Here is a 24214-nt window from a genome sequence, read left to right as displayed (position 1 = left end):
CAATGACAAACTGCTCTCGTCTTCCTCTCTGTCACTATCTCCCTCTGCCTCCTCCCCTCCTCCCCCTCTCTCTCCCGGAGACTTTTTCCCCTCAGAAACATTTTAATGAATTGGCTGCTTCTTCCTTGTGAATTGCCTTCACAATTAGGCAGCATTGATTGCAGCGACTCTCGTTGGACCTTGTTGCTGAAGTGGACCAGGGTTTCTCAGCTGAAAGAATGAAGGTTAATGAGAGTTGACCATGTATCTGTGTGTGCGTCAGAGGGGTGAGGGACCAATGGGTGACAGCGGCTGGTGACCTAAAGGTGGCTGGGGGGAGGAAGGTGGAGGGAACACAATTTTTTAAAAGGTCAGAGGCGACGAATGTTAGAGAAGATACAAGTTGGACGGTGACACAAGGTAAGAAATGGGACTGAACTGAATTTCTTTGTGTTTTTTTTCCTTTTGTTTACTTTTAAACTTTTAAGAAAATGTTTTTAATGTATTTATTTGTGACTAATGCAGCTAAGACGTTGCTCAGTGATGCTACAACAGGTCTTATTTGTTATTTTTATTTGCACTGATGAAGGTCCGGCGACTGAAAGCTTTCTGAATGACATTATTCCATCTTACCGTTCTAAGACGAGCCTTATGGAAGACAAACATGACGGACTTTAGCAGCTGCTCAAAATTTACATGGTTCATGGTAGTTGGATAAAGAAAGATAAAGACTTACCATTTGTTATTTCTGTATTTTTTTGCAAACAACACCTGCTTATTTTTATTCAAGGAAAAAATATCTTCTGTCCAGATGCATATTTTATGTTTCTAAATGCATGTGCCTTTTGTCTTGTCAGCAGGATTTCTCAAAAGCTTCTGATTTGATTAGATTAGATTTCAATTAAATTAAAAATGTTTAGTCTGAAGTGTTGATTGAGCTCTACAAAAGTACATGTTTGTGTTATTAGTGCATGTTTTAAATCAATTTCTCTGATAATTTCTTTAAATGATTTCCTTTCTCTGACTGTAATAATAATATCTCTGTTACACCTGCTTAAGATCTAATGTTAAACTAGTTGATTTTCTTTATTTGTCTCAGAGCATTTTTCATATAGAGCAGGAGACTGTAGTATCATTTATAGAGACCCAACTTTCCTCCATGAGCAGACACTTGGTGACAGTGGAAAAGCTTCAGGTAGATCCGGGCTCTGGGTTGGCGACCGTCTGTCTTGACCGGTGATGTTTAGAAAGAAAGCAAGAAAGAGAAAAAAGTAATAACAGACTACTTACTTATTTCCCCTGTTTCTGTTTTCAGATGAGTCCATCTTTCCATCCCAGTGCCTCTCAGCTCACCCTCCTCTCCCTCACCCTCCTCTGCCCCATCCCACGGACTGTCACATCCTACCCCCTCTCCCCCACCGGCCCACTACCCACAGCAGACGGACCTGAGCTGGAGTCTGCCCGGCTGCACCTCCAGGAGGACCAGAGGGACGAAGGGCTCATCCAGCCTGAAGCCTGGGCCAAGGGGCATCAAGACCCTTGGCGAGCGCTGCTGGATCCCAGAGAGGATGGGTCCTGGGAGGAGGAGGAAGAGGATGAGGCGCTGAAAAGGGCCCAGAGAGGAGACCTGATGGCCCGACCGCTGTCACCCTTCCCTGGGGGTCACTCTCTGGAGAGCATGTACTATCAGGATGGAGGAGAAGGGGAGGATGGGGGGAAGAGGAATGAAGCTCTGACCTCCATCATTGGGGGGCTCCAGGCCGTCAGCCGAGAGAAAGGGGGATTCGGTTTCCGCTTCGGGAGGAAAAGATGGACTGACCGAGGATGGAGGGATGAAGGGAGGGGGAGCACAGAGGAGGAGAGGTGGAACTGATGATTATCGGAAAATAAAGAGAAGTCTGAAAAAGAGGGTAAAACTGTGAGGAGATTTAAATGCAAATTTAAATGCATGAATGTTATTTTTTGCTCCAGAATCAGGGAACAAAGAAAAGTGAGACACTTATTTTATAGTGACTGGTTGTACAGAAAGAGAAAGACTCAGCATCAGCTTCAAAAGTTAAAGCTTCTCTGCAAAAGTCAATGTAAATGTTAAAGTCATGATATCAAAAGAGTGTAATAATATATGTACATAGATCTATATTGGATTTAGACCTTTGTAAATGTGTTCATTCGTTGGCTTGAAATGAATAAAAAGCTGCGAGGTGCAGCCGATAGTACAAACCTCTCAACACAGATTCTTGGTTTGATGTTTGTTTCCTTCAGTTGTTTATTCTGTCAAAATGTCCACACACAAAACACTCAGCACCTGTAGCTTAACTACTATATGTTCCTTTGGGCAGTCAATGTGCAAAAGGACAGGATTTCTAGATCTTTAGATAGACCTTTTTATTAAAGAGTAAGATCCTTTTTGTTTAACCAGAAACATTATATATCACTACCAGACTCCACTGACAAAAATAGGAATTTTACAGAGCAGTGCACAGGAGTAACAGGTCTACTGCTGCCTCCATCTGTTGGTTTGTTTGTGTTATTATGTAACTTTCAGTGGTGTAAAAAAATATTTTACACCTCTATATAGCTCCTTTACTGAGGTAAAAGTACCAACAATAACACAAACTAAGACCAACTACTCTGGTACTGTGTGGGGTTAAATTCCTGTTTTTGTCAATGGACTCTGGTAATGATATATAGTGATGTTTCTGCTTAAATAAAAAGGATCTTACTCTTTTATAAAAATGAAACAAGTGCAAGAGCTGATTCATTTCATCAATTCATAAAATACTGTCTGAAATATAAAATTGGTAATTAGTAAGTGAGTAACTACAGATGGCAATAAATGTAGTGTAGTAAAAAGAACTTCCGTCTAGAGTATTTCCACTCTGTAATATAGTCATTTTACTTAGTAAAAGCTGTGAGCTGTGTGCTGGAGTCATTAATTAACCCTTATTATATATCTGCCGCCTCCACCCTCCGCTGCTGATAGAAACCTTTTCCGATTAAATCTGCCTAGCAACCAGTTCTGAATTATCTGATTGGGTGACGAGCGAAAAATAACCCACACTCAACCCCAACCGCTACAGGCCTCACGTTCACGTCAGTTGTCCGGAGAAGTTGGTGATTTTTGTGTTTTTTTTAACCGTCGTTTTCTCGTTTTAAAGCCATGAATCGACCTCCAGCCTGGATATTTCTGTTCCTGCCGTTACTGTGGCTGAATCTGGAGCCAGCGAGAAGCGGTAGGTTCACATATGTGAAACGAAAGTAAAAAAAACAATCCTCCATTTTACAGCAGGTAACAGCTAACTAACGTCAACGGTTTAAAGACGTTAACGGTTAAATTTTCCTCGGTTAGCTAACAAACTTCACCAGAATAGACGTGTATTTAAAGAGGGAGAATGTGTATCGATGACTGCCTGGTCCAAATAACACTGTGCTACTTTATTTATCTGTTTGGGGCCTGTCCCATCCGGCAAAATGGCCGTTTACATGTTTAATACCTGATATGTGCAGCTACATGTTGTTGATGATATCAATGTCAACTGTTTAAAAACCGTTAAAAGAAATAGGAAAACACATTGAAGCTCGATTGTTGGTTTCTTTCCAATATTAACACCACAATCAAACTGTTACAATTTGATATTATCATATACAGTAGTTATATACATTATAATTGGCCTGTATGTATAACATGAGCTTAAACCTTCAAAACAACAACAACAAAAAAAACAAAACAAAAAAAAAAACTAAAACAATGTCAAATCCCCATCAAGGAAATGACTAGGTAATGTAAACAAATGTTTTGTCCCAAGTCCAAACCCCAAAATATGCAATTTATTATAGTATATGACCAGAAAACCTGGAGCATCAGGTGCTTTAAACATGTCATAAATGATTTATTAATTATCAAAATGGTTTCCAAAAAAGAAATCTTCTGTTTGACTGGGAAATTGTGCTACTTTATCCACATGTACTGTTTTATAGAGAAAACAACAGCTGGAATAATCCAGAAAACAATGTTCAGATTAATCCATAATTAAAATAATCCTAGTTATATGTAGTATAATATTAGTTTTCAGGTTAAATAGTAAGTTAGACATTTAGACATTTTTCAGTGCAGTGCAGTAAATTAGTTCAGAGTTTATAACCTCCAATCGGCCTGTCCTGTAGTACAGGTTATTACACACCTGTTGCTTCACCCACTGACACAAGTGGAGGCTGGGAGTAACTAGACTGTGAACTCATCACTTCAAAAACAACAAACCGCAAACAGAACTTAAAACCAGGAAACTGCTATGCTGCGTTCACGGTCCTCGTCAGTGAAGATAGTGGTCACCTGTTGTGTGCTAAGAGCTTCAATCAACCCTTTTATGTATGAATTATGGGATGATTTTTTTTAATCAAAATTCTGCTAAATTTAAAATCTAGTTTAGTGTATATATTTTTTAAATCTTATTTTTGTATCAGTTTCAGGGCTGCGAATAAGGAAAACTTTTCTTTGAGTCCGAACTCTTAAAATTGACTAAACATTTTTGCCATAGTCAATTGTGTGACAGTAATGATCCCATGCAGCAGAAAGCTGTTGAAACATCGGTTGTGAGTAGGATGCGAGACAACGTGTGTGCTTTACGAGCAGTCCCTGAACGCACCGCTGATCAGGCGTCGGGCAGAAGCAGGAAGCAGGAAACCTTTTATCGCGGGCAGACACGGAGTAAGAACCAAGGGCCAGCGGTCGGATAAAACATTTCTTAAGGAGTTTTGGAAAAGAGAAGAGACTCAGCTTGGGGTCCAAAATGTATTTAACCGTCATTTTTGTCCTCCTGGGGACAGGACTGACGGTAAACTGCGGTAAGTTCAGAGTTTTGTGATACGTTCACTGAGTCAAGTTAAAAGCGAAAGTAAAGAGAGAGAGCTGTGACGTCTTTAAAATTCACATTTCAAGTTGGTTGTTTGAGTTTAAGTTATTGATATAGACGATTGATTGTTGTCTGGTTTAGTAAATTATAATTATTTCAAAGGCCTGGTGCATAAAAAACAGACCGGAAAGAGGAAATCTATCGACTATTGACAAATGTCGGACTAACGTGTCGTCAACGCGGCGTGTGAACCATATGTCGCTGCTCACCTGTGTTTGATGTTTCTTATTTAAAATTTAAAAAAAGAAAAGAAAAAAAACAGCGCAGTCACTGCAATGGAGAGCCAGTGAATGTTTGGTTTCTGTTCTTGAGGATTTACTCAAATAATAAGTTGATTATCAGAATAGTTGACAGGTAATCAACTACCTGATTAACTGACTAACATTTTCAGCTGTAAACATCACAATATACAAGTTAAGTCAAAGTTGGAACAAAACTGTTATTGATATCAGAAACATAATAGAGATGATTATTCACAGTAAACTCGCTATTCTTTAATTATATATGTATATGTGTGTGTGTGTGTGTGTAAATAATTAAATATATATAATTAAATTAAAAATACATTGAATTATTGCTGCTTCTTAGTCACCAGTGGAAGTTATGTTGTCTTATCTGAGACGCTCAATTCGCCAGGCAAAGTGTAGAGCGTTTATTGCTCTTTCTGATCTCTGAACACCGCTCTTTGACTGCTGTTACTGAGGTGGACGGACGACATTGTTCAGATAGCTGTGATATGACGAGTCTCAATCAGAACGAGCTCATAAACAACACTGGGCTGTAAAAGTTAGATTTCCTCATTCCTTCTTCTTTCAACCTGGAGCTTGATGCCAGAACTGATGTAGATATTTAGGAGTTGTAAAATTCCAGTAATGATCATATCAGCCAACATCATTTTTTATGTAAGGAACTTAGGTCAAACTTTTGATATTTGGTATTTCTTAAATGCAATACCAGTGTATCAGTGAACAGCTTTAATTCAAAATAAAAGAGCTCTCTAATTTTTTTTTTACAGTCTCACAAGTCTGACAGTAAGAGAACCACTTCTCTTTGAATCAGCGTGGTTTATATAGCACATAAGCTGTGCAACATGTCACGTTTCACTTTCGTTTTATGCACATAGTCAGAACCTGAAGTTTCAGGTTCACGCACCTTCATTTTAAGTGTAAGTTATTGTGTTGGCCTGCGGAAATGAAGGCGACAACATAGAAACTGTGGCTGAACAGATACTGACTGAGGACTGAACCTGATGATTAGAGATGAAAATATTGATCAGATAGTTGACAAAAAACCAATTTAAAAACATTATATAAAATCAGTACATTTGCTATTTATGAAGCAAAAAGGAAAATTTAATGAGTGTGAAATGAGAGAATGTACTGTCTGTAGGTCTGCAGGTCAGGACTGATCACATTTAGTTCAATAAAGTTCAATAACAACTGAGCTCAAAGGTGTCCAAGTGTTCTGGTTCATGTTGGGTCTAAATACCTGGATGGATCTTCAAAGATGGATCATCCAGAACATGTGAGTCAGATCTACTGCTGCTTACCTGCCCTGTCTGATTAATGTTTCTTTGTCTTTCTACCTGTGTGATTTTCAGAGAGACACTCCCTCACTTACATCTACACCGCTCTCTCCAAACCTGTTGGACTCCCTGGCATCCATGAGTTCACAGCCATGGGTATGCTGGACGGCAGGATGATCGACTACTTTGACAGCGACAACCCAAAGAAAGTTCCTAAAGAGAAGTGGATGAAAGAGAATCTTCAGCCAGATTACTGGGAGAAAGGGACACAGTCCCGGCAGAGCAAACAGCAGTGGTTCAAGGTCAACATCGGGATCCTGAAGGAACGAATGAGACAGAACGACTCAGGTAAGATTTTAAAATCTGACCTCTGTCATCATCTTGTCTGACTGTATATTTATTTATTTCTTTGTTGTTATTTATTTATTGTCCTGTTCTTTAGACATCCATGTTCTTCAGTGGATGCACGGCTGTGAAGGCGACGTACTGTCTGATGGCAACCTGATGTTCCACCGTGGCATGGACATGTACAGCTACGATGGAAACGACTTCCTGTCCTTCGATGATGCTAACTCAGTCTGGGTCGCTCCAACTGACGAGGCAGTCCAGACCAAGAGGAAGTGGGATGATGTCCAGGTCCTGAAAGAATACACCAAAGGCTACCTGGAGAAAGAGTGCATTGAATGGCTGAGCAAGTTCATGAGGTTTGAAAAAGAGCAGCTAAAAGCAGCCTGTAAGAAACATTTCTGTATCTTTATATTTATCATTACTGCAGATTTTAGAGGAAGTTTTACAGGGCATGTTGTGAAAATATGAAACATGATATTAACTGGTCAAATGTTATTACTGATCAATACTTGCATTTTTCAAAATTATGTCATGCCTTATGGTTAATTCCTTCCTTTGTCAAGGAAGATTTTTGCTCCTGATGTAGCAACATTTTCCATCAACAAACTCTACAGTTAGGGTTCTCTGGTATTTTATTGAATCAAAGTTTTTTCAGTACCTTATTGAATACCCCGTACATAAGCTCGTAACTTCACTAAAATGAAAAGATGAATGAGATCTTCAGTCAGCTTTTGTTTGCTTATTAAGCAGAAATACCACAGTGTTAACAGCACAACATGAAAATGAGCAGGTTGAATTAAATCAGCAGAAAATCTAAAATAGATATAGAAGTTATATATAGAACATTTGAGTTACTATGAGGATATCAGTGGCTGTCACTGGTCTGTAGCAGAGTAACATGAACTCTCTGTGTGTTTTCTCTCTCCAGCTAAACCTAAGGTTTACCTGTTTGCAAAGGACTCCAAAGTTAAGGCAAACACCATTCTGACGTGCCTCGCCACAGGCTTCTACCCAAAAGACATCATCCTGAAGATCAAGAGGGGTGACCGAGTTCTAACTAGAGAGGACGGACTGGTGACCTCGGGCGTTCGACCAAATGGAGACGACACCTACCAGAGAAGAGACAGCGTGGAGATTTTAAAGACTGACAAGTCTGAATACACCTGTGAGGTCATTCATGAAGCATCTGGTGTCTGGGAGAAGAAGGACTGGAGTAAGAAACTTTCTCTCTGTTTAATTTTGTTTGTCGCAGATTTCTTTATTAAAGCTGCCATCAGTGTTAATATTTTGTTTGAAGAAATGTAGACGTTGTAGAAGATGAGAATCCTTTTAGTCTCAGAACTCTGTAACTTCCTGTTTATCTCAGTCAGATGTTTCTTTTCTGCTCAAATGTTGAAATTCATTTTGATTAAATTATAGCATTTCAGTCATTTAACATTAGCATTACCATAGCAGACACCAACACCACAGTAAATTCAATCTAACAGAGAAATTGAAGTGAATATAAAACTGATGTGAATGTTTTCTGTGTTTTAGATCCAGAATCTGAGTCTGGATGCACAGTTTGCATTGGTGCCTTGTCAGGAGTCCTGGTTGTGGTTGGTCTTGTGGCTGTGGTGCTGATTGTCTTGTGGAGACGGGGCTATATTGGTAGGTACAAGATACACTCAGTATCCAGTTTATTAGGAACACTCAGCTAAAACTAATGTAGTCTAATTAAACAACTCTGTAATAAACACTATGATTATAAAGTTTATTATGTTCAGTTTTCACTGAAGACTAAAGACAGTAATGACAGGTGTTTGTAATATTTTAGAAATCAGGTTTCACTTACATGGAGGTTAAAAACACTTCATTGAATTGCAGAACACTCTACCAGCACCTCAAACTGCAGCAGCTGTTCACGGTGACCTGGTACACTGTTCTTCATTTACACTGTAAAACACTGGAAAAGACCCAGGATCAAATATATCAGAGTTATCCTTTAAGTATGACGCTGTGATACAGAACATTCAAACTGAGACAAGCTCATTGTACACTGTGCTGTCGCCTGCGTCATTAGCAGGAAAATGACAGGTTGTTCATCAGGTGCAAAGGTCTGTTGTTATTTATTATCAGAGTCACATTGAACAACAGACCTGTCAGTCATTTATTCACTGACCTGAAAGTTCACTGAGCTCAGTCAGTTACAGTTACAGTTACACTTCTGTTACATAAAACATGCATCACTGGATCCTACTGTCAGTCCTAAATCAATCAGTGTGTCTTTTAATACAGACAAGTTCTTAATATCTGAGTTTTAGATGAACACAGCAGGAAAACAGGCTTATCATTTCAGTATAGAATGTATCAGTGTGTACAGTCACTTCATTACACTTTCTACTGATCCAGGTTTTAAAAATGGTCAGCAAGATCAGCACAGTTTCCAGAATTTAAAATATGAGTGTATGTTCTGAGTTGAAATGAGTTCAGTTGTTGATTACTGTGTTAATGTTTATTCATTTTATTTACAGTAAGTGAATGCAGTAGACCAGAGTCTGGAAGCCAAGGTAAGAAATGTTCATGTTTACCATCTGTAGTTTGGAGCAAACGTTACTCAAACAGGAGAAAATAGTCATTTCCTGGGGACTAGTTTCAGCTGTGGATTAATTCAGTGATCTATCATTTGTGTGTGTGTGTGTGTGTGTGTTTGTTTGTATAGGTGGTAACAACCAGAGAACTGTTACAGCCAGTGCTGCCCCTCTCCTGAACACAAACAGTCAAGGTAAATGTTCAGTTTTCTATAATGAGATACTGTATTAAAATAATAAGTTCTTATTGTTTTCTATGTTAATGAAGGAACATGTGTCACAGTGACTCTCTGATATATCAGACTGTGATAGTCACACAGTACCTCAGTACACTCAGTGAATATAGAATCAGACACATCCTCTGTAGCTTTGGAGGAGGTTTTTACATAAATATGTATAGAATCAGGCGAAGGACACAGGAGCTGGGAATCATGGGTAATATAAACTGTTCAGCCCTGTTTCAGTTCAGTGAGTGATAACTACTCAGTCAGAGCTCCAGTCAACAGACTGATAGACTTTGTTTTCTGTTCATGAAAACCACTGAACAACTCAGACTCAGAGGCAAACAGAATGAATTACCACTCCTGACTGCAGAGGGCGCTGCTGCTCAGTGACGTTTCATTGTGTTGCTTTAAAGATGATCAGTAAGTCTGACCAGAGTCTGACTGGAATATGATGTAGAATCACTGATCTGGACATGTTACACTTTATTGTAATGATTGATATTTAATATTTTTACTATGCTCATTCATTAAGTTTACCGTCCTGATTCCAGTCATAAGATGAAGGAAAAAGTTTTATTCATTGTGGTCTTTCATTGTGTTTTTGTAAAGGTGGCAACAACCTGACAACAGTTACTGTCCTGACAACTGCTACCACCCCTCTCATGAAAGGAGTCAATCAAGGTAAACATGCAGTTTTACATGATTAAATTCAGTGTTAAAATAGTGAGGTATTGTGAGTGCACTCCATCTCTCAGCCAGTGTCAGCTGAGATTGGCTCCAGCCCACCTCTGAGAAGTGGTATGGATATTGGACGGAGCTGTGGCTCAGAGGAATCAGACATATCAGACTGTGATATTCACACACTACCTCAGTACACTCAGTGGTGGTTTGATGTTTTTTATATTTGTTGATGTAGCCACACTGTGATATCTTTTCCCCACAAAACAAAATATCAATCTGACAGACTTCAGCGGATTTTTACATAAAAATGTACAGGGTCAGGAAAGAAGGACATGGAAGCCGAGGATCATGGGTAATGTTGGGCTGTTGATTCAGTTCAGTGAGTAGGACTATGCAGTCTGAGTTCTGGTCAACAGATTGATAGTCTTTGTTTTCTGTACATGAAAAATACTGAACTGCTCAGACTTAGACTCCAACATAATTAATTACCACTCCTGACTGCAGAGGGCGCTGCTGCTCAGTGATGTTTGTCTGTCAGCTGTTTGATTGACAGCTGAATGAACTGAGCCAAACAGACAAACACCAGGAGAATAAAGTGGTTTAAATATGAATCAGAATCACTGATCTGGAGTCATTTCAATGTTAGTTATTACTGACCATCCTGATTCCAGTTATTAGATGATTTTTTGAAATGTATGTTTTCAATACTGATTGTGTTCTCTAATTTTTCCTCTGTTTGTGTGTTTGTATAGATGGTAACAACCTGACAGTCAGTGACATCCCTGCAGAGAAGAAAGCTTTCCTTAACGGAGCCAATCAAGGTAAACGTGCAGTTTTACATGCATTGGTCTGGTCTTTTTTAAATCCTCTGTTTAAATAATAAGATATTATCATATTGTTTTTTATTCTCACCATTATAACTAATCTTTGTAAATGTAAAACTGACCAGGAGACGACACTGAAGTTAGGAGGAGTTGTAGTTATGGTGTAGTCAGAGAGCTCATATCTGAAACTGGATTTTCATTTTCCACAACAAAGTAAGAGAAGTTTCTCTGATAATTAAAACTAGTTCAGTTCATTGGATCTTCAGCCTCTGGTTTAACCTCAGTGAATAAATAAATAAATCAGAATCAGTCCACAAAGCTCAGATATGACGTACAGAAGAGTTCATATGTTCATGCATCACTAAATATATTTTCCTTTCTTCACAGGGTCAAACGGGTCCCTTCAAAGTGGTGTTTCTGGTGGTTCTGGTGGTTCTGGTGGATCTGGTGGTTCTGGTGGATCTGGTGGATCTGGTTCTGCTGACTCTGGTGTTGGAGGTGGTGAGTATCTTTATTGACTAATTTAAATCTTAATCACTGTTTGCAGCTGATCTTCACTCAAGAACATGAAGGCAGAGTTCTGTCTTCTCTGTCTTCAGTCTCAGATCTTCTTCCTAAACGTTTTTAACAAAAACTCATTGTTGGAATCTGTAAAATGAGCCTGGAGCTTTAATTTAGATTTTATTTATCCAGGTTTTGATTCATTTGTCTTCCTCTCCAATAAAATCGGGCACTGAAGCACTAAATTCTGAAAAAAAAAAAAAAAAAAGTACTGGTCTCCAGTTCTGGTTTTCTGGAACACTGACATGTTACTGAGCGAGAACCTCTAAACCTGGACAAATAAAACCAAAACTATCTGAATGGCTACTAGAAGGAACTGAGAAAATATGTTTTGTAACTGACTGAACTTCACAACAAATGTTCACCACAGAAAATGCTGAATGTATATGTATAAATGTATAGAAAATAAAGCAAAAGTAACATGTCTGTTCGTTTTCTACAGAAAATTCAGACAAGAACTCCAACCCTGAGCAGAATTGAAGTGGTGCAGACAAGGTCTGAAGTCTCCACAGATACAAACCAATCTACCAGTAAAAAAAGACACTTACCTCTGATCAGAGGAAAAAAACAGGATTTTGAATATTGGAAGAAAACATATGTAATGACACATTAAAAACAATGTGGACAAGAATATGCCGAAAAAAAGAAACTGCTTTTTGGTTTAATTTTGAAGAAGTAAACAAAGCAGTGTGAGTTAAAGAGTTTAAATTTACAGACCAATGTAGAAACAGATTTGATTTGATTTGATTCTCACTCTGTAGCTTAGAAAACAAATCGACCACCTTTTTTTTTTAGTTGAATAAACACATGCAGGTCATTCATGGTCAAATCAGACAGAGTCCAGGAACTGGTCACATTTTTATGTGAAGTTTGTCTGCATGATGTTTGGATCCTAAAACTAATATTTCAGTTCAGTTCCTCTGATATTTTATTTTTTACACTCTCAGAAACACTTTATCTGTGAATATCTTGAAAAGTTTCATTGCTACTGTCACAAACTCTGTAGGATGTCCAAACATGTTCTCAGTTTGACTGAAACATCAACAGTTTGTTCTGCAGCCTGGTGATTTTCTCTAAGGACCTGGATTTAGAGGTGCAGGATTTCTAAACCAGAGTCATATTTAAGGTGATACAAACACGTTGTTTTGCAGCCAGATGAAATCAGTCATGATTTTTTAAACTACAATCTGTTGATAATGTTGTGCTGACAGGTCTCTACCACTGACGAACATGAAGATATTCAGAGTAAAACCAGGTGTGGAGGCATTTTTCACTCATTTTCAGACCAGGATGGTCTGTGGTGGAGCATCATGAAATATATGTGGAAATACTTTGATGTGGTTTTTTAGTGAACAAAGAATCAAAGTCCTTCCTTGTTCCCTTCATAGATAAAAACATACAGTTAAAGGATTGTTTTATATGGAAACTCTTTCCAACATGCTGATGAAAAAAGATCCTGTGAAATCATCAGGATGAGAAACTTTCTCCAAATAATCACTTAGTGTCTCGTTGCTTTTGTTATTATTTAGAGAAAGTTTCTCATCTTTGTGACTCACAGGATCCTTTAGTTTCATCACAGTGTTGGAAATGTTCTTCCATCTGAAACAAGCCCTTTACCTGTGTGTTTATCTGAGAGGAGAACATGGAAGATCTTTGACTCTTTGTTCACTGAACAACCAAACATAAAGCTACTTCCACATTTTCCTGTTCCTACAGCTACAGCACAGACCATCCTGGTCCTCTGAATAGCCTCCATGACTGGTCTTACTCTTAAAACCTTCATGTTCATCAGTGGTAGAGACCTCAGATATCAGCACAGACTTAATAACAGATTTTATGTCAAGAAAAACATTGATTTCATCTGGGTTAAAAAATGTGTTTGTTTTCTCTTAAGTATGACTGTGGTTTAGGAATACTGCACTTCTCAATCCAGGTCCTTTTAGAAAATCAACAGGCTGCAGAACAGACTTGATGTTTCAGTCAAACTGAGAACATGTTTGTCCTCCTGTCAGAAACAAAACTTTCAAAGATATTAATGATCAAACATGTCTTCACAGAGAAGGTGTTTCTGAGGTGGTAAACAACATGAAAACACAGGATTTGAACAGAAATATTTACCATAATATTAACCCAGAGTGAAACATACATGATGATTTTTAAATATGAACGTGAAGGTCATGGTAGGGGAACTCAACAGTGTTATTGTTGTAAATAACTGAGCTTTGTCAGAGTGAAGAGACTGTGGGTCAGGTGGAGGGTAGAAAGGTGCAGCTGGTTTGACTTCACACTGTCACTTTGCTGAAAGAGTTTCTCTAATGAACTCAGGGAGGGATGGGAAAAAGAAAATATGTGATGATCCAGTTTGATTCTTTGTATATAGATGAATTTTTACAGATGCCTTAAAGAAATCCATGTGATCTGAATTTAAAAAACAGAAAAGATTGAAAAGAAAGAGTTGATAACACCAAAGTGGTCACTGGTTCCTTTGCTTCCTTTAATCCATGAACAGATGTGGAATCTGGTTGTTTTGGATCATGTACATTGTAATTAAAAATCAGATTTTTATAGAATGTGTCAACGTAGTGACGGACATGACTGGTTTTATGCATATAATACTCTGTTCTCTGCACATTTATATTTTTAATGAACCCCTAAAATTCATTTTCTGTTTGCTGAATATGAGTTAATGTGTGAGTTTATAGAACGAGGTGATATTATAAGATGTTCTGATAGAGAAACAATCCAGGCCTGTTAATGACAGTAAACCATAGGAATTTAATCACATTTGACTCCAGATGAAATTAATTCTGTTTGTAAAACAAAGAAAGTTTGTCTGTTTCTAATATCTGGTTTCTGAATGCATTAAATTATCCTGATGTGATATCATGTGGTACATATAGATATATACCTGTTTTTATTTTCTGTTTTAAAATGATAGCTTTGATCTTGGGCTCTCATAAAATGACAAATATTTAAGTATTGTTTAATGTGTTTTTAACAGTGACATTTGCACTTTGAATTATAATACCTTTAGAAAAAAAAGACACTTAATCAGGGTCAGATTGTCAGTTGATGAAATCACTTGTAAAATGTTTGTTTCTTTTTAAACGTGGAAGCTAAAACTCAGCTCCTGTTTGTCTTCTAACTCATCATATATCATCTTTTATGTTTCTGTTTGAATCATGTCTTACTTTATTAAATAAAGGCAGTAAGTGTGTGTGATAACCTTTACTGTGGAGCTGTAAATGGCAGCAGTTATCAGACTCTCCTGCATCCTGACGTCCTGAGGTCAGTTCCACAAAGTGGGTTTAATGGAAACTCAAACTAAAGATCTGTCCATATCTGTACCAGATTCCACTGAAAAAAACAACCGATTTCACTGAGCAGACCATAAAGTTGCAGGAATACAGCTTCGATTGGTTAGTAAAATCACTGTTTTTGTGAATGGAGTCTGGTAGTGATGGAGTGATGTTTATGGTTAAAAAGGATCTTACTCTTGAATAAAGAGGTCTGTCTCTGTGGGAATCCTATCTATAATGTTGTCAGACGAGAACAAGCCCTTTAAGAGAAGTAGGGTTCACCTCTCATCTCAGAAGTCAACAAAATGTCGGTGACAAACTTCAATAGAAACTGGAGCAGCTCACGTTGGTGTCTCCACACGCACCGTACGTCATGACGTCACCTGGCGGCGGCAGAAAACGACCGTTTGGACCGTGAACAGTTTGACCGGAGAGAGTTTGTGTCCGTTTATCAGACGTGTTTCTGGGTGTGTTTGTGTCTCAGCTCCGCCTCGGCACACGGAGCGGCAGCCCGTTCATCCGACCGCAACCGTCAGACGCTCGGAGGTGTTTATCTGCGTTTCTCGGCGTTAAGAGGAGTAAGAACCAAGGGCCAGCGGTCGGATAAAACATTTCTTAAGGAGTTTTGGAAAAGTGAAGAGACTCAGCTTGGGGTCCAAAATGTATTTAACCGTCTTCTTTGTCCTCCTGGGGACAGGACTGACGGTAAACTGCGGTAAGTTCAGAGTTTTGTGATACGTTCACTGAGTCAAGTTAAAAGCGAAAGTAAATTTCAGGTGTTTGTCAGATTCCCTTCCTGGTTTATTTCTGCTGTAAAGACGCCAGGAGAAACTAAGAACTCATTTTCACTCTTTATGAATTTATTTCCTCTGTGGCAACAGAACATGTTACAGCAGCTTCAGAGATTTCTGCAGGTTCAACTGAACCAACCAAACACTTTGAAGGCTGATTAGCTCTCAGTCACTGCACTCAGACTCAGAACCCGTAATGGAACCCTTGGTGAAAGACCTGAATTACTTGCTCTGTTCAATAAGAATGTTGTCATGAATGAAAACGTTGCATAGTCCTAAAATAAAAGATAATTTTAAACTTATTTCCCAGGAGGAAAAATATTGTCTTCTACAGAGACCGTTTATTTTCTGTAGGATCTGTTTTTAACTTCAGTTCAGTGTTCTGGTTCATGCTGGGTCTAAATACCTGGATGGATCTTCAAAGATGGATCATCCAGAACATGTGAGTCAGATCTACTGCTGCTTACCTGCCCTGTCTGATTAATGTTTCTTTGTCTTTCTACCTGTGTGATTTTCAGAGAGACACTCCCTCACTTACATCTACACCGCTCTCTCCAAACCTGTTGGACTCCCTGGCATCCATGAGTTCACAGCCATGGGTATGCTGGACGGCAGGATGATCGACTACTTTGACAGCGACAACCCAAAGAAAGTTCCTAAAGAGAAGTGGATGAAAGAGAAGCTTGAGTCAGATTACTGGGAGAAAGGGACACAGTCCCGCCAGAGCAAACAGCAGTGGTTCAAGGTCAACATCGGGATCCTGAAGGAACGAATGAGACAGAACGACTCGGGTAAGATCCATGAAATGTGAAGGACTGGACCATCCTGTGATGACTCAGTCATTATTAATGAGACCAACTGTAATGACTCTGTGAATAAATACATCAGCTAAATATCAAGAGCAGGAACGATTATTAGAGCTAATTTACTTAAAACAGATTTAATCATAATTTTTCTGTCCCTGTACCGGTGTCATTATGTTTTCAAGTCACATTCTCATGAACATGATATCTCAGTACGTCCACTTGGACTGTGGTCAGAGGTCAAAGGTCACTGTGACCTTACAAAGGATGTTCTTGGCCATAACTGAGGAATTAGGTGGTAATTTTAGCTGCAGCATTCATCCTCTCCCCTAAATATTTAACCTGAACACTACAGATTTTAAAATCTGTCATCATCTTGTCTGACTGTATATTTATTTATTTCTTTGTTGTTATTTATTTATTGTCCTGTTCTTTAGACATCCATGTTCTTCAGTGGATGACGGGCTGTGAGGGCGACGTACTGTCTGATGGCAACCTGATGTTCCACCGTGGCCTGTACATGCTCAGCTACGATGGAAACGACTTCCTGTCCTTCGATGATGCTAACTCAGTCTGGGTCGCTCCAACTGACGAGGCAGTCCAGACCAAGAGGAAGTGGGATAATGACCAGGACCTGAAAGACAAAACCAAAGGCTACGTTGAGCATGAGTGCATCCAATGGTTGAACAAGTTCATGATGTATGAAGAACAGCAGCTAAAATCAGCCCGTAAGAAACATTTCTGTATCTTTATATTTATCATTACAACAGGTTTTAGAGAAATTATCTGGTCAAATATTAAGACTGACACCATAAGTCACATGATGTGAATTTCAGTGTTATTAGGACAGAACTGATGAACTGAAGCAGATATAAGAATCAGTGAAATAATTTGAACAGAGAAGAAGAAGCACCACCCTGCCAGTCCTTATAAACACACTGGGTTGTGGCTGTTTGATTTGATTAGGTTTAGTATCACCACAGATGTATCTGTTTGATTTTGTCACAGTACATTATTACAAGTCATTTGAGTTACTATGAGGATATCAGTGGCTGTCACTGGTCTGTAGCAGAGTAACATGAACTCTCTGTGTGTTTTCTCTCTCCAGCTAAACCTAAGGTTTACCTGTTTGCAAAGGACTCCAAAGTTAAGGCAAACACCATTCTGACGTGCCTCGCCACAGGCTTCTACCCAAAAGACATCATCCTGAAGATCAAGAGGGGTGACCGAGTTCTAACTAGAGAGGACGGACTGGTGACCTCGGGCGTTCGACCAAATGGAGACGACACCTACCAGAGAAGAGACAGCGTGGAGATTTTAAAGACTGACAAGTCTGAATACACCTGTGGGTTCATTCATGAAGCGTCTGGTGTCTGGATTGAGAAGGTCTGGGGTAAGAAACTTTCTCTTACTGTTTATATTGTTGTTAGCCATAGAAATTTTCAGAACAGTGTGTTCTGTGTACAGTTTGTTCGGAGCTGCATTAGATGTGTTTTCTGATCGCAATCCAGAGGTGAAAGTCTTAAGGATTTCTATAAACCCACAATCAGACTCAGAGTTTTTCCTTTATTAAAGCTGCCATCAGTGTTAATATTTTGTCTGAAGAAATGTAGACGTTGTAGAAGATGAGAATCCTTTTAGTCTCAGAACTCTGTAACTTCCTGTTTATCTCAGTCAGATGCGAAATGTTGAAATGAAGCAATGTGGATTCCATCCTAGCTGTGGACCAGTGGACCAGCTTTTTACTCTTGCAGGAGTGCTGAGGAGTCATGGGAATTTGACCATCCAGACTACGTGTGTTTTGTGGACTTGGAAAAGGCTTATGACCATGTCCCCTGTGTTACAGCCCGGCTCTTAGACTTCAACAAAAACGGCAGAGACTTGGGTATACTGAGTAACAAAGCTATTTATTTATAACAAAATATAACAAAATAAACACAAAAGAGTAGAGGGGAGATATCTTTGGAGTCAGTAGTGTAGGGAGTGGCTGAGTGAAAATGTGCTGTGTGGATGTTGGAGGTAAAACAAAAACGAGAAAATGGAAAAACCACAAGGCAGAGGACTAAGGAGTAGGGGGATCTGGGACTGGACTGACTGCTGCACTGGCTTATATGCATGAGACACACCAGGCCCAGGTGTATCCCATGCAACTAATCAGTATCCCACTTGGTCTGCAGCCCTGGAGATACAAAGCACAGCAACAGCAAAGGGAACCAAGCAGGTGGTCGTGGTAAGTGATGGGGGGGGGGGGGGGGGGGGTTGCTGCCTCAAGCGAATGAGTTTAAGTATCTCAGGTCTTCTAAAGGGAAGATCGAGCGTGAGATTGACAGGTGGATTGGTGCAGCGTCATCAGTGATGCGGTTGCTGTACCGGACCGTTGTGGTGAAGAGGGAGCTGAGCCTGAAGGCAAAGCTCTCAACTTAGCAGTTGATCTACGTTCCAACCCTCACCTATAGTCATAAGATCTGGGCCCCTGCTCCTTTGGGTCGAAAGGAGCCAGTTGAGGTTGGGCATTTGGATAGGATGCCTTCTAGACGGCTTCCTTTGGAGGTTTTCCAGGCATGTCAAACTGGGAGGAGACCCAGGGGTAGACCTAGGACTTGCTAGAGAGACTGTATATCTCATCTGGCTTGGGAACGCTTTGGAATCCCCCAAGAGGAGCTGGAAAACGTTCCTGGGGAGAGGGATGTCTGTAGTACTCTGCTCAACCTCAGATAAGCAGAAGAAAATGAAGATTAAGATGAAATTGCAGAATTTTACTCCTCTCTCAAACCATCTGTCCTCTCTATCCAAAATGTGGGTCTTGTCTTCATGTGCAGGCTCATCTGTGTTCTCACAAGTGAAGTGAATATAAAACTGATGTGAATGTTTTCTGTGTTTTAGATCACACACTTCATGAGGCTTCACTATCCAGACCTTTCATTGGTGCCTTGTCAGGAGTCCTGGTTGTGGTTGGTCTTGTGGCTGTGGTGCTGATTGTCTTGTGGAGACTGGGCTATATTGGTAGGTACAAGATACAGTAGTCTAATTAAACAACTGTAAGAAACATCAAGTTTAGAAAGTTTATAATGTTGAATTTTCACTGAAGACAAAAGACAGTGTAAAAGTAATGACGTGTTTCTAATATTTCTAATATTTTATCAACCCCAATCACAGCAGTGAAGTGAGTTTTCAAGTTTAAACTTTCAGTCTCTTGATGGTTCACTTCTTATCAGGGTAAATCATCATGGTAACTGATGTTGAACAGCTAAACGGCTCCAGGGCAGATTAACTTTGGAGGAGAATAATAGGTTGTTTTTTTTTATAAATCACTGAAATCATTTTGATGTTTCACAACAGAGCTTGTAACAAACAGAGGGAGAGTTTATCAAACTAAATGATCACATAATTACTATTATGTCTTCATTTTAATTGAGCAAAGATGCTTTTATCCACATATTGAATATTCCCACAATTATAAATGAACCAATTATTCTCTGATCTCTGGGTTGACTTAATGAGCTGGTAACCACTGTCATATGACTGTGTAGTTAGACTGCAGTTGTTTTGAAAAGATATCCTGGCTATGTTGAACTTGATTCATAGCGCAGGCTTCTGGTTTTAGAAATGGTCAGCAACAAACTCTGAAGTTATTAACTTCACATAAACAGTTTCCAAAATTTGAAATATATGTGAATGTTTTGAGTTGAAATAAGTTCAGTTGTTGTTTATTGCGTTAATGTTTATTCATTTTATTTACAGCATTTCACCACAGTAGACGAAGGAACAATGCACAAGGTAAGAAATGTTCATGTTTACCATCTGTAGTTTGGAGCAAACGTTACTCAAACAGGAGAAAATAGTCATTTCCTGGGGACTAGTTTCAGCTGTGGATTAATTCAGTGATCTATCATTTGTGTGTGTGTGTGTGTGTTTGTTTGTATAGGTGGTAACAACCAGAGAACTGTTACAGCCAGTGCTGTCCCTCTCCTGAACACAAACAGTCAAGGTAAATGTTCAGTTTTCTATGAGATACTGTATTAAAATAATAAGGTCTTATTGTTTTCTATGTTAATGAAGGAACATGTGTCACAGTGACTCTCTGATATATCAGACTGTGATAGTCACACAGTACCTCAGTACACTCAGTGAATATAGAATCAGACACATCCTCTGTAGCTTTGGAGGAGGTTTTTACATAAATATGTATAGAATCAGGCGAAGGACACAGGAGCTGGGAATCATGGGTAATATAAACTGTTCAGCCCTGTTTCAGTTCAGTGAGTGATAACTACTCAGTCAGAGCTCCAGTCAACAGACTGATAGACTTTGTTTTCTGTTCATGAAAACCACTGAACAACTCAGACTCAGAGGCAAACAGAATGAATTACCACTCCTGACTGTAGAGGGCGCTGCTGAAGTCATGTAAATGATATTTATTTTATCCATTGCTACTTATTTTTTTCAATCATACTCATGCATGAAGCTGACCCCAGTCATAAGATGATGTAAAGAATATATGTTTTCAAAAATACTGTTTCTTTTCTGTGTGTGTTTGTATAGGTTGTAAAAACATGACAACAGTTGCTGTCCAGACACCCACTACCATCCCCCCCTCTCCTTTCTTCGGTCAAGGTAAACATTCAGTTTTCTATAATGAAATACTGTATTAAAATAATAAGGTATTATTGACAACATCCACAGTGTGTGTTCAGTGTTCTTCGCTGCTGTAATGTCACAGTGTTTGTTAATAGTGTTGAAGATATGTAAACCACAGTAACTTGTATTTGTAACTGGTGTTTGCTCCATTCTGTTTGGTTTAGGTACATTAGTCTTAGAATGGCAGAGAAAACTCTGCAGTCCTGGTTCCAGTCAGAGGATGGGGAAAAAATGTGTCAAAAATACTGGTTGTTGTCTTTAGTTTTTCTTCTGTGTGTGTGTTTGTGTGTTTGTATAGGTTGTAAAAACATGACAACAGTTGCTGTCCAGACACCCACTACCATCCCCCCCTCTCCTTTCTTCGGTCAAGGTAAACATTCAGTTTTCTATAATGAGATACTGTATTAAAATAATAAGGTCTTATTGTTTTCTATGTTAATGAAGGAACATGTGTCACAGTGACTCTCTGATATATCAGACTGTGATAGTCACACAGTACCTCAGTACACTCAGTGATGGTTAAATGAACTGAACCAAAAGACAAACACACCAAGTGGTTTAAATATGAACTGAAACAACAATGTTTTATCATTACAGTTATTTATGTTATTTTTGTAGGTTATTGTTTTCAAAAATACTGATTGTGTTTCTCAATTTTTTCTCTGCGCATGTGTTAATGTGTAATTGACAACACCTCAGCAACTAATAACACCCCGGTAACTAATAACGCCCCAGCAACCAATCACATTTCTCCAGAGAAGAAACCTCTCCTGAGTCCAGATGACAATGGTAAAATTACATTTTATATATTTTAATACTTGTATTAAAATAAAGAGGTGTTGTTGATTCTCTCCTTATTTTAATAGCTAGCTCATCTCTCTCTTCAGTCTCAGATCTTCTTCCTAAACTTTTCATTAAAGTCATAATGTAGCAATCTGTAGAATGAGCCTCAATGAGCTTTATTTTGAAACATTATTTATTATTATATATTATGTTCATATAACCTAGATAAATAAAACCCAAATTATCTGTATAGAGGGAACTGAGAGAACATGTTTTGTAACTGACTGAACGTAACAACAAAAATGAATTTTCAACAGATAAAATACACAAAAAATAAAATACACAAAAAAGCAAAAGCAACTCATAAGTGTCAATGAATATATAGAAAGTATATCATTAATAACATATTTGTTAATCTTCTGCAGACCACCCTGAGCAGAATGGAAGTGGTGCAGACGAGGAGTGAAGTCTCCACAGATACAAACCAAGTAAAACAAAAGCACTTCCTGCTGATCAGAGGAGAAAAAGGAGAGTTTGGAGAGAAAGACAGAAAATGTCTTTAAAGGGATTTAAAAGTTAAATACAAACTGAACAGCTGCCTCTGCCACATGGTGATTCAAACCTATTTTCTGCAGCCAAATGAAATCAATATTTATTTTTTAACCACTGATGCTCATGAAGATATTAAGAATAAAACCAGTCGTGGCAGAATTTTTCAGTCATTGTCAGAGGACCATATTGGTCTGTGTTGTAACTGTAGGAACATGATGTTATGGCATCAACACTGTTATTGTTATAAATAACTTGTTTTGATTGTGTTTTTATTTTCTGTTACTCTGATGATTCTGTGACTGCATCTTTAATTTTAAATACCTTTAGAAAATAATCATTTAATCAGGGTCAGATTGTCAGTTGATGAAATCACTTGTAAAATGTTTGTTTCTTTTTAAACGTGGAAGCTAAAACTCAGCTCCTGTTTGTCTTCTAACTCATCATATATCATCTTTTATGTTTCTGTTTGAATCATGTCTTACTTTATTAAATAAAGGCAGTAAGTGTGTGTGATAACCTTTACTGTGGAGCTGTAAATGGCAGCAGTTATCAGACTCTCCTGCATCCTGACGTCCTGAGGTCAGTTCCACAAAGTGGGTTTAATGGAAACTCGAGGCTTTGTTCACTCTGATTTGAGGGGAAACAGTTTCAGAAACTGAGATGACTCTCGCTCTCTGAAGCTGACCCGCTCACTGGCTGCTTTTTATGTTGTTTTGTTTACGTTTCGTTATATTTTCAGGTTGTCTGTTCGTCCCATTCTTGTGAACACCACATCTCAGTAACACCCTGAATGTTATTTTTTAACCAGACTCCATTGACAAAAACAGTAATTTTACAGACTAACAGATGGAGGCAGTAGTACTCCAGCAGCTTTGTCAGTGGAGTCTGGTAGTGAGATATAGAGATGTTTCTGGATCTTCGTCGTTAATAAAAAGCTCTCTGTAGGACAGAGACAGCTCTGACACTGAATAATAACCTGAACTTGTCAGTGGTGAAACTTTAGTGGACGTTCTTTGACGTGGATGATTGTCATTCAGAGTGAACACTCAGATTTGACTGAACTAACTCTGATCATGAGAGTTTCCATCTCAGGTCCCAGGTCCACCTCAGTGTCTGAGACTCAGAGTGGGACGTCAGTGACCCGGCAGGAGCTGAGAGAGACACTGTCCACTGTGAGTATGTTTGTTCATGTACAGAGCTGACAAAAATCTGTTATCTATTATCATGAAGAATGAAAAAAGCTTGGGAGACAAGTTCAAACCGATTTTCACACCTTCTAAGATGGAAGTGTTGACACAGAGTGACACGCCCCCCCCCCAACACACACACACACACACACACACACACACACACACACACACACACACAGTATTTTATTCAGCAACTGATTGTAAATAAAGTTGGAACTGAAGGTTGTGATCAGATCAGGGATTTCTCTGATCCATTTTTATCTCATCCACGTTAGTAAAAACTGAACCTGATGCTTTAATGACATTGATTACAGCTGGTTGTACCCAGACACTGAAAAAAAAGCTGATGAGGAAGTAGCAGTAGTGATGTGTTTAATGTAAACTTGAAGGGTTTGATTTAGGAAATGCACGTCACAAGTTTCAAAAGTCCAAAACAGTGTCCTCAAGTTGCAGATTTATTCTGACCACCACCTGAAAAACACAAAGTTTTTCCATTTACAATAACATGAAGCAGAGAAATGAAGCAGACTTCATTT

The 24214-nt window shown here is 38.8% G+C and overlaps 3 protein-coding genes and 1 long non-coding RNA gene across 6 annotated transcripts; 3 read left to right on the top strand and 1 right to left on the bottom strand.

Annotated features, from left to right (window-relative positions):
• Window positions 1-9: 9 nt before the first annotated feature.
• qrfp (pyroglutamylated RFamide peptide) lies at window positions 10-2310 on the top strand. Its single transcript, XM_051069120.1, has one exon. It carries the CDS (start codon window positions 1295-1297, stop codon window positions 1850-1852), a length of 558 nt encoding a protein of 185 aa, XP_050925077.1. The 5' UTR covers window positions 10-1294; the 3' UTR covers window positions 1853-2310.
• Window positions 2311-3019: 709 nt separating this feature from the next.
• Window positions 3020-14853, top strand: LOC108891242 (H-2 class I histocompatibility antigen, L-D alpha chain). 3 transcript variants are annotated; one of them, XM_018688352.2, is made up of 11 exons: window positions 3020-3212; window positions 6490-6762; window positions 6857-7147; window positions 7691-7975; window positions 8299-8412; window positions 9276-9311; window positions 9464-9526; window positions 10166-10237; window positions 10990-11058; window positions 11449-11562; window positions 12065-14853. In XM_018688352.2, exons 1-11 carry the CDS (start codon window positions 3140-3142, stop codon window positions 12100-12102), a joined length of 1428 nt encoding a protein of 475 aa, XP_018543868.1. In that variant the 5' UTR covers window positions 3020-3139; the 3' UTR covers window positions 12103-14853. The 3 variants fall into 3 exon arrangements, with proteins under 3 accessions (XP_018543868.1, XP_050925075.1, XP_018543869.1); XM_018688353.2 differs by lacking the exon at window positions 3020-3212 and adding an exon at window positions 4624-4821; XM_051069118.1 differs by lacking the exon at window positions 9464-9526.
• Window positions 14602-23816, bottom strand: LOC127142091 (uncharacterized). Its single transcript, XR_007812595.1, has 2 exons — window positions 22810-23816; window positions 14602-14650 (listed from the first exon to the last, which is right to left on the bottom strand). It is a non-coding gene; the product is annotated as an uncharacterized LOC127142091 (long non-coding RNA).
• LOC108891243 (class I histocompatibility antigen, F10 alpha chain) lies at window positions 15282-22452 on the top strand. Its single transcript, XM_018688354.2, has 11 exons — window positions 15282-15636; window positions 16231-16503; window positions 16953-17243; window positions 17624-17908; window positions 19399-19518; window positions 20257-20292; window positions 20441-20503; window positions 21058-21129; window positions 21452-21523; window positions 21853-21942; window positions 22362-22452. The coding sequence occupies exons 1-11, from the start codon at window positions 15582-15584 to the stop codon at window positions 22400-22402; spliced, it is 1398 nt and encodes a 465-aa protein (XP_018543870.1). The 5' UTR covers window positions 15282-15581; the 3' UTR covers window positions 22403-22452.
• Window positions 23817-24214: the final 398 nt, after the last annotated feature.

Source organism: Lates calcarifer, linkage group LG3, assembly GCF_001640805.2.
Source record: "Lates calcarifer isolate ASB-BC8 linkage group LG3, TLL_Latcal_v3, whole genome shotgun sequence".
NCBI lineage: Eukaryota > Metazoa > Chordata > Actinopteri > Centropomidae > Lates > Lates calcarifer.
Note: the sequence above shows the minus strand (reverse complement) of the source record. Positions and strands in the feature narration are given on the sequence as shown.

What these genes read in the sequence shown, in the direction of transcription:
- LOC108891242 (XM_018688352.2), top strand. Translation starts at nt 3,140, where the DNA reads ATGAATCGACCTCCAGCCTGGATATTTCTGTTCCTGCCGTTACTGTGG. An exon ending in AGAGCAGCTAAAAGCAGCCT is followed by an intron (nt 7,148 to 7,690) that starts GTAAGAAACATT and finishes TTCTCTCTCCAG; the next exon opens with CTAAACCTAAGGTTTACCTG. An exon ending in CTGGGAGAAGAAGGACTGGA is followed by an intron (nt 7,976 to 8,298) that starts GTAAGAAACTTT and finishes TCTGTGTTTTAG; the next exon opens with ATCCAGAATCTGAGTCTGGA.
- qrfp (XM_051069120.1), top strand. Translation starts at nt 1,295, where the DNA reads ATGAGTCCATCTTTCCATCCCAGTGCCTCTCAGCTCACCCTCCTCTCC.
- LOC108891243 (XM_018688354.2), top strand. Translation starts at nt 15,582, where the DNA reads ATGTATTTAACCGTCTTCTTTGTCCTCCTGGGGACAGGACTGACGGTA. An exon ending in ACGAAGGAACAATGCACAAG is followed by an intron (nt 20,293 to 20,440) that starts GTAAGAAATGTT and finishes TTGTTTGTATAG; the next exon opens with GTGGTAACAACCAGAGAACT. An exon ending in CTCTCCTTTCTTCGGTCAAG is followed by an intron (nt 21,130 to 21,451) that starts GTAAACATTCAG and finishes GTGTTTGTATAG; the next exon opens with GTTGTAAAAACATGACAACA.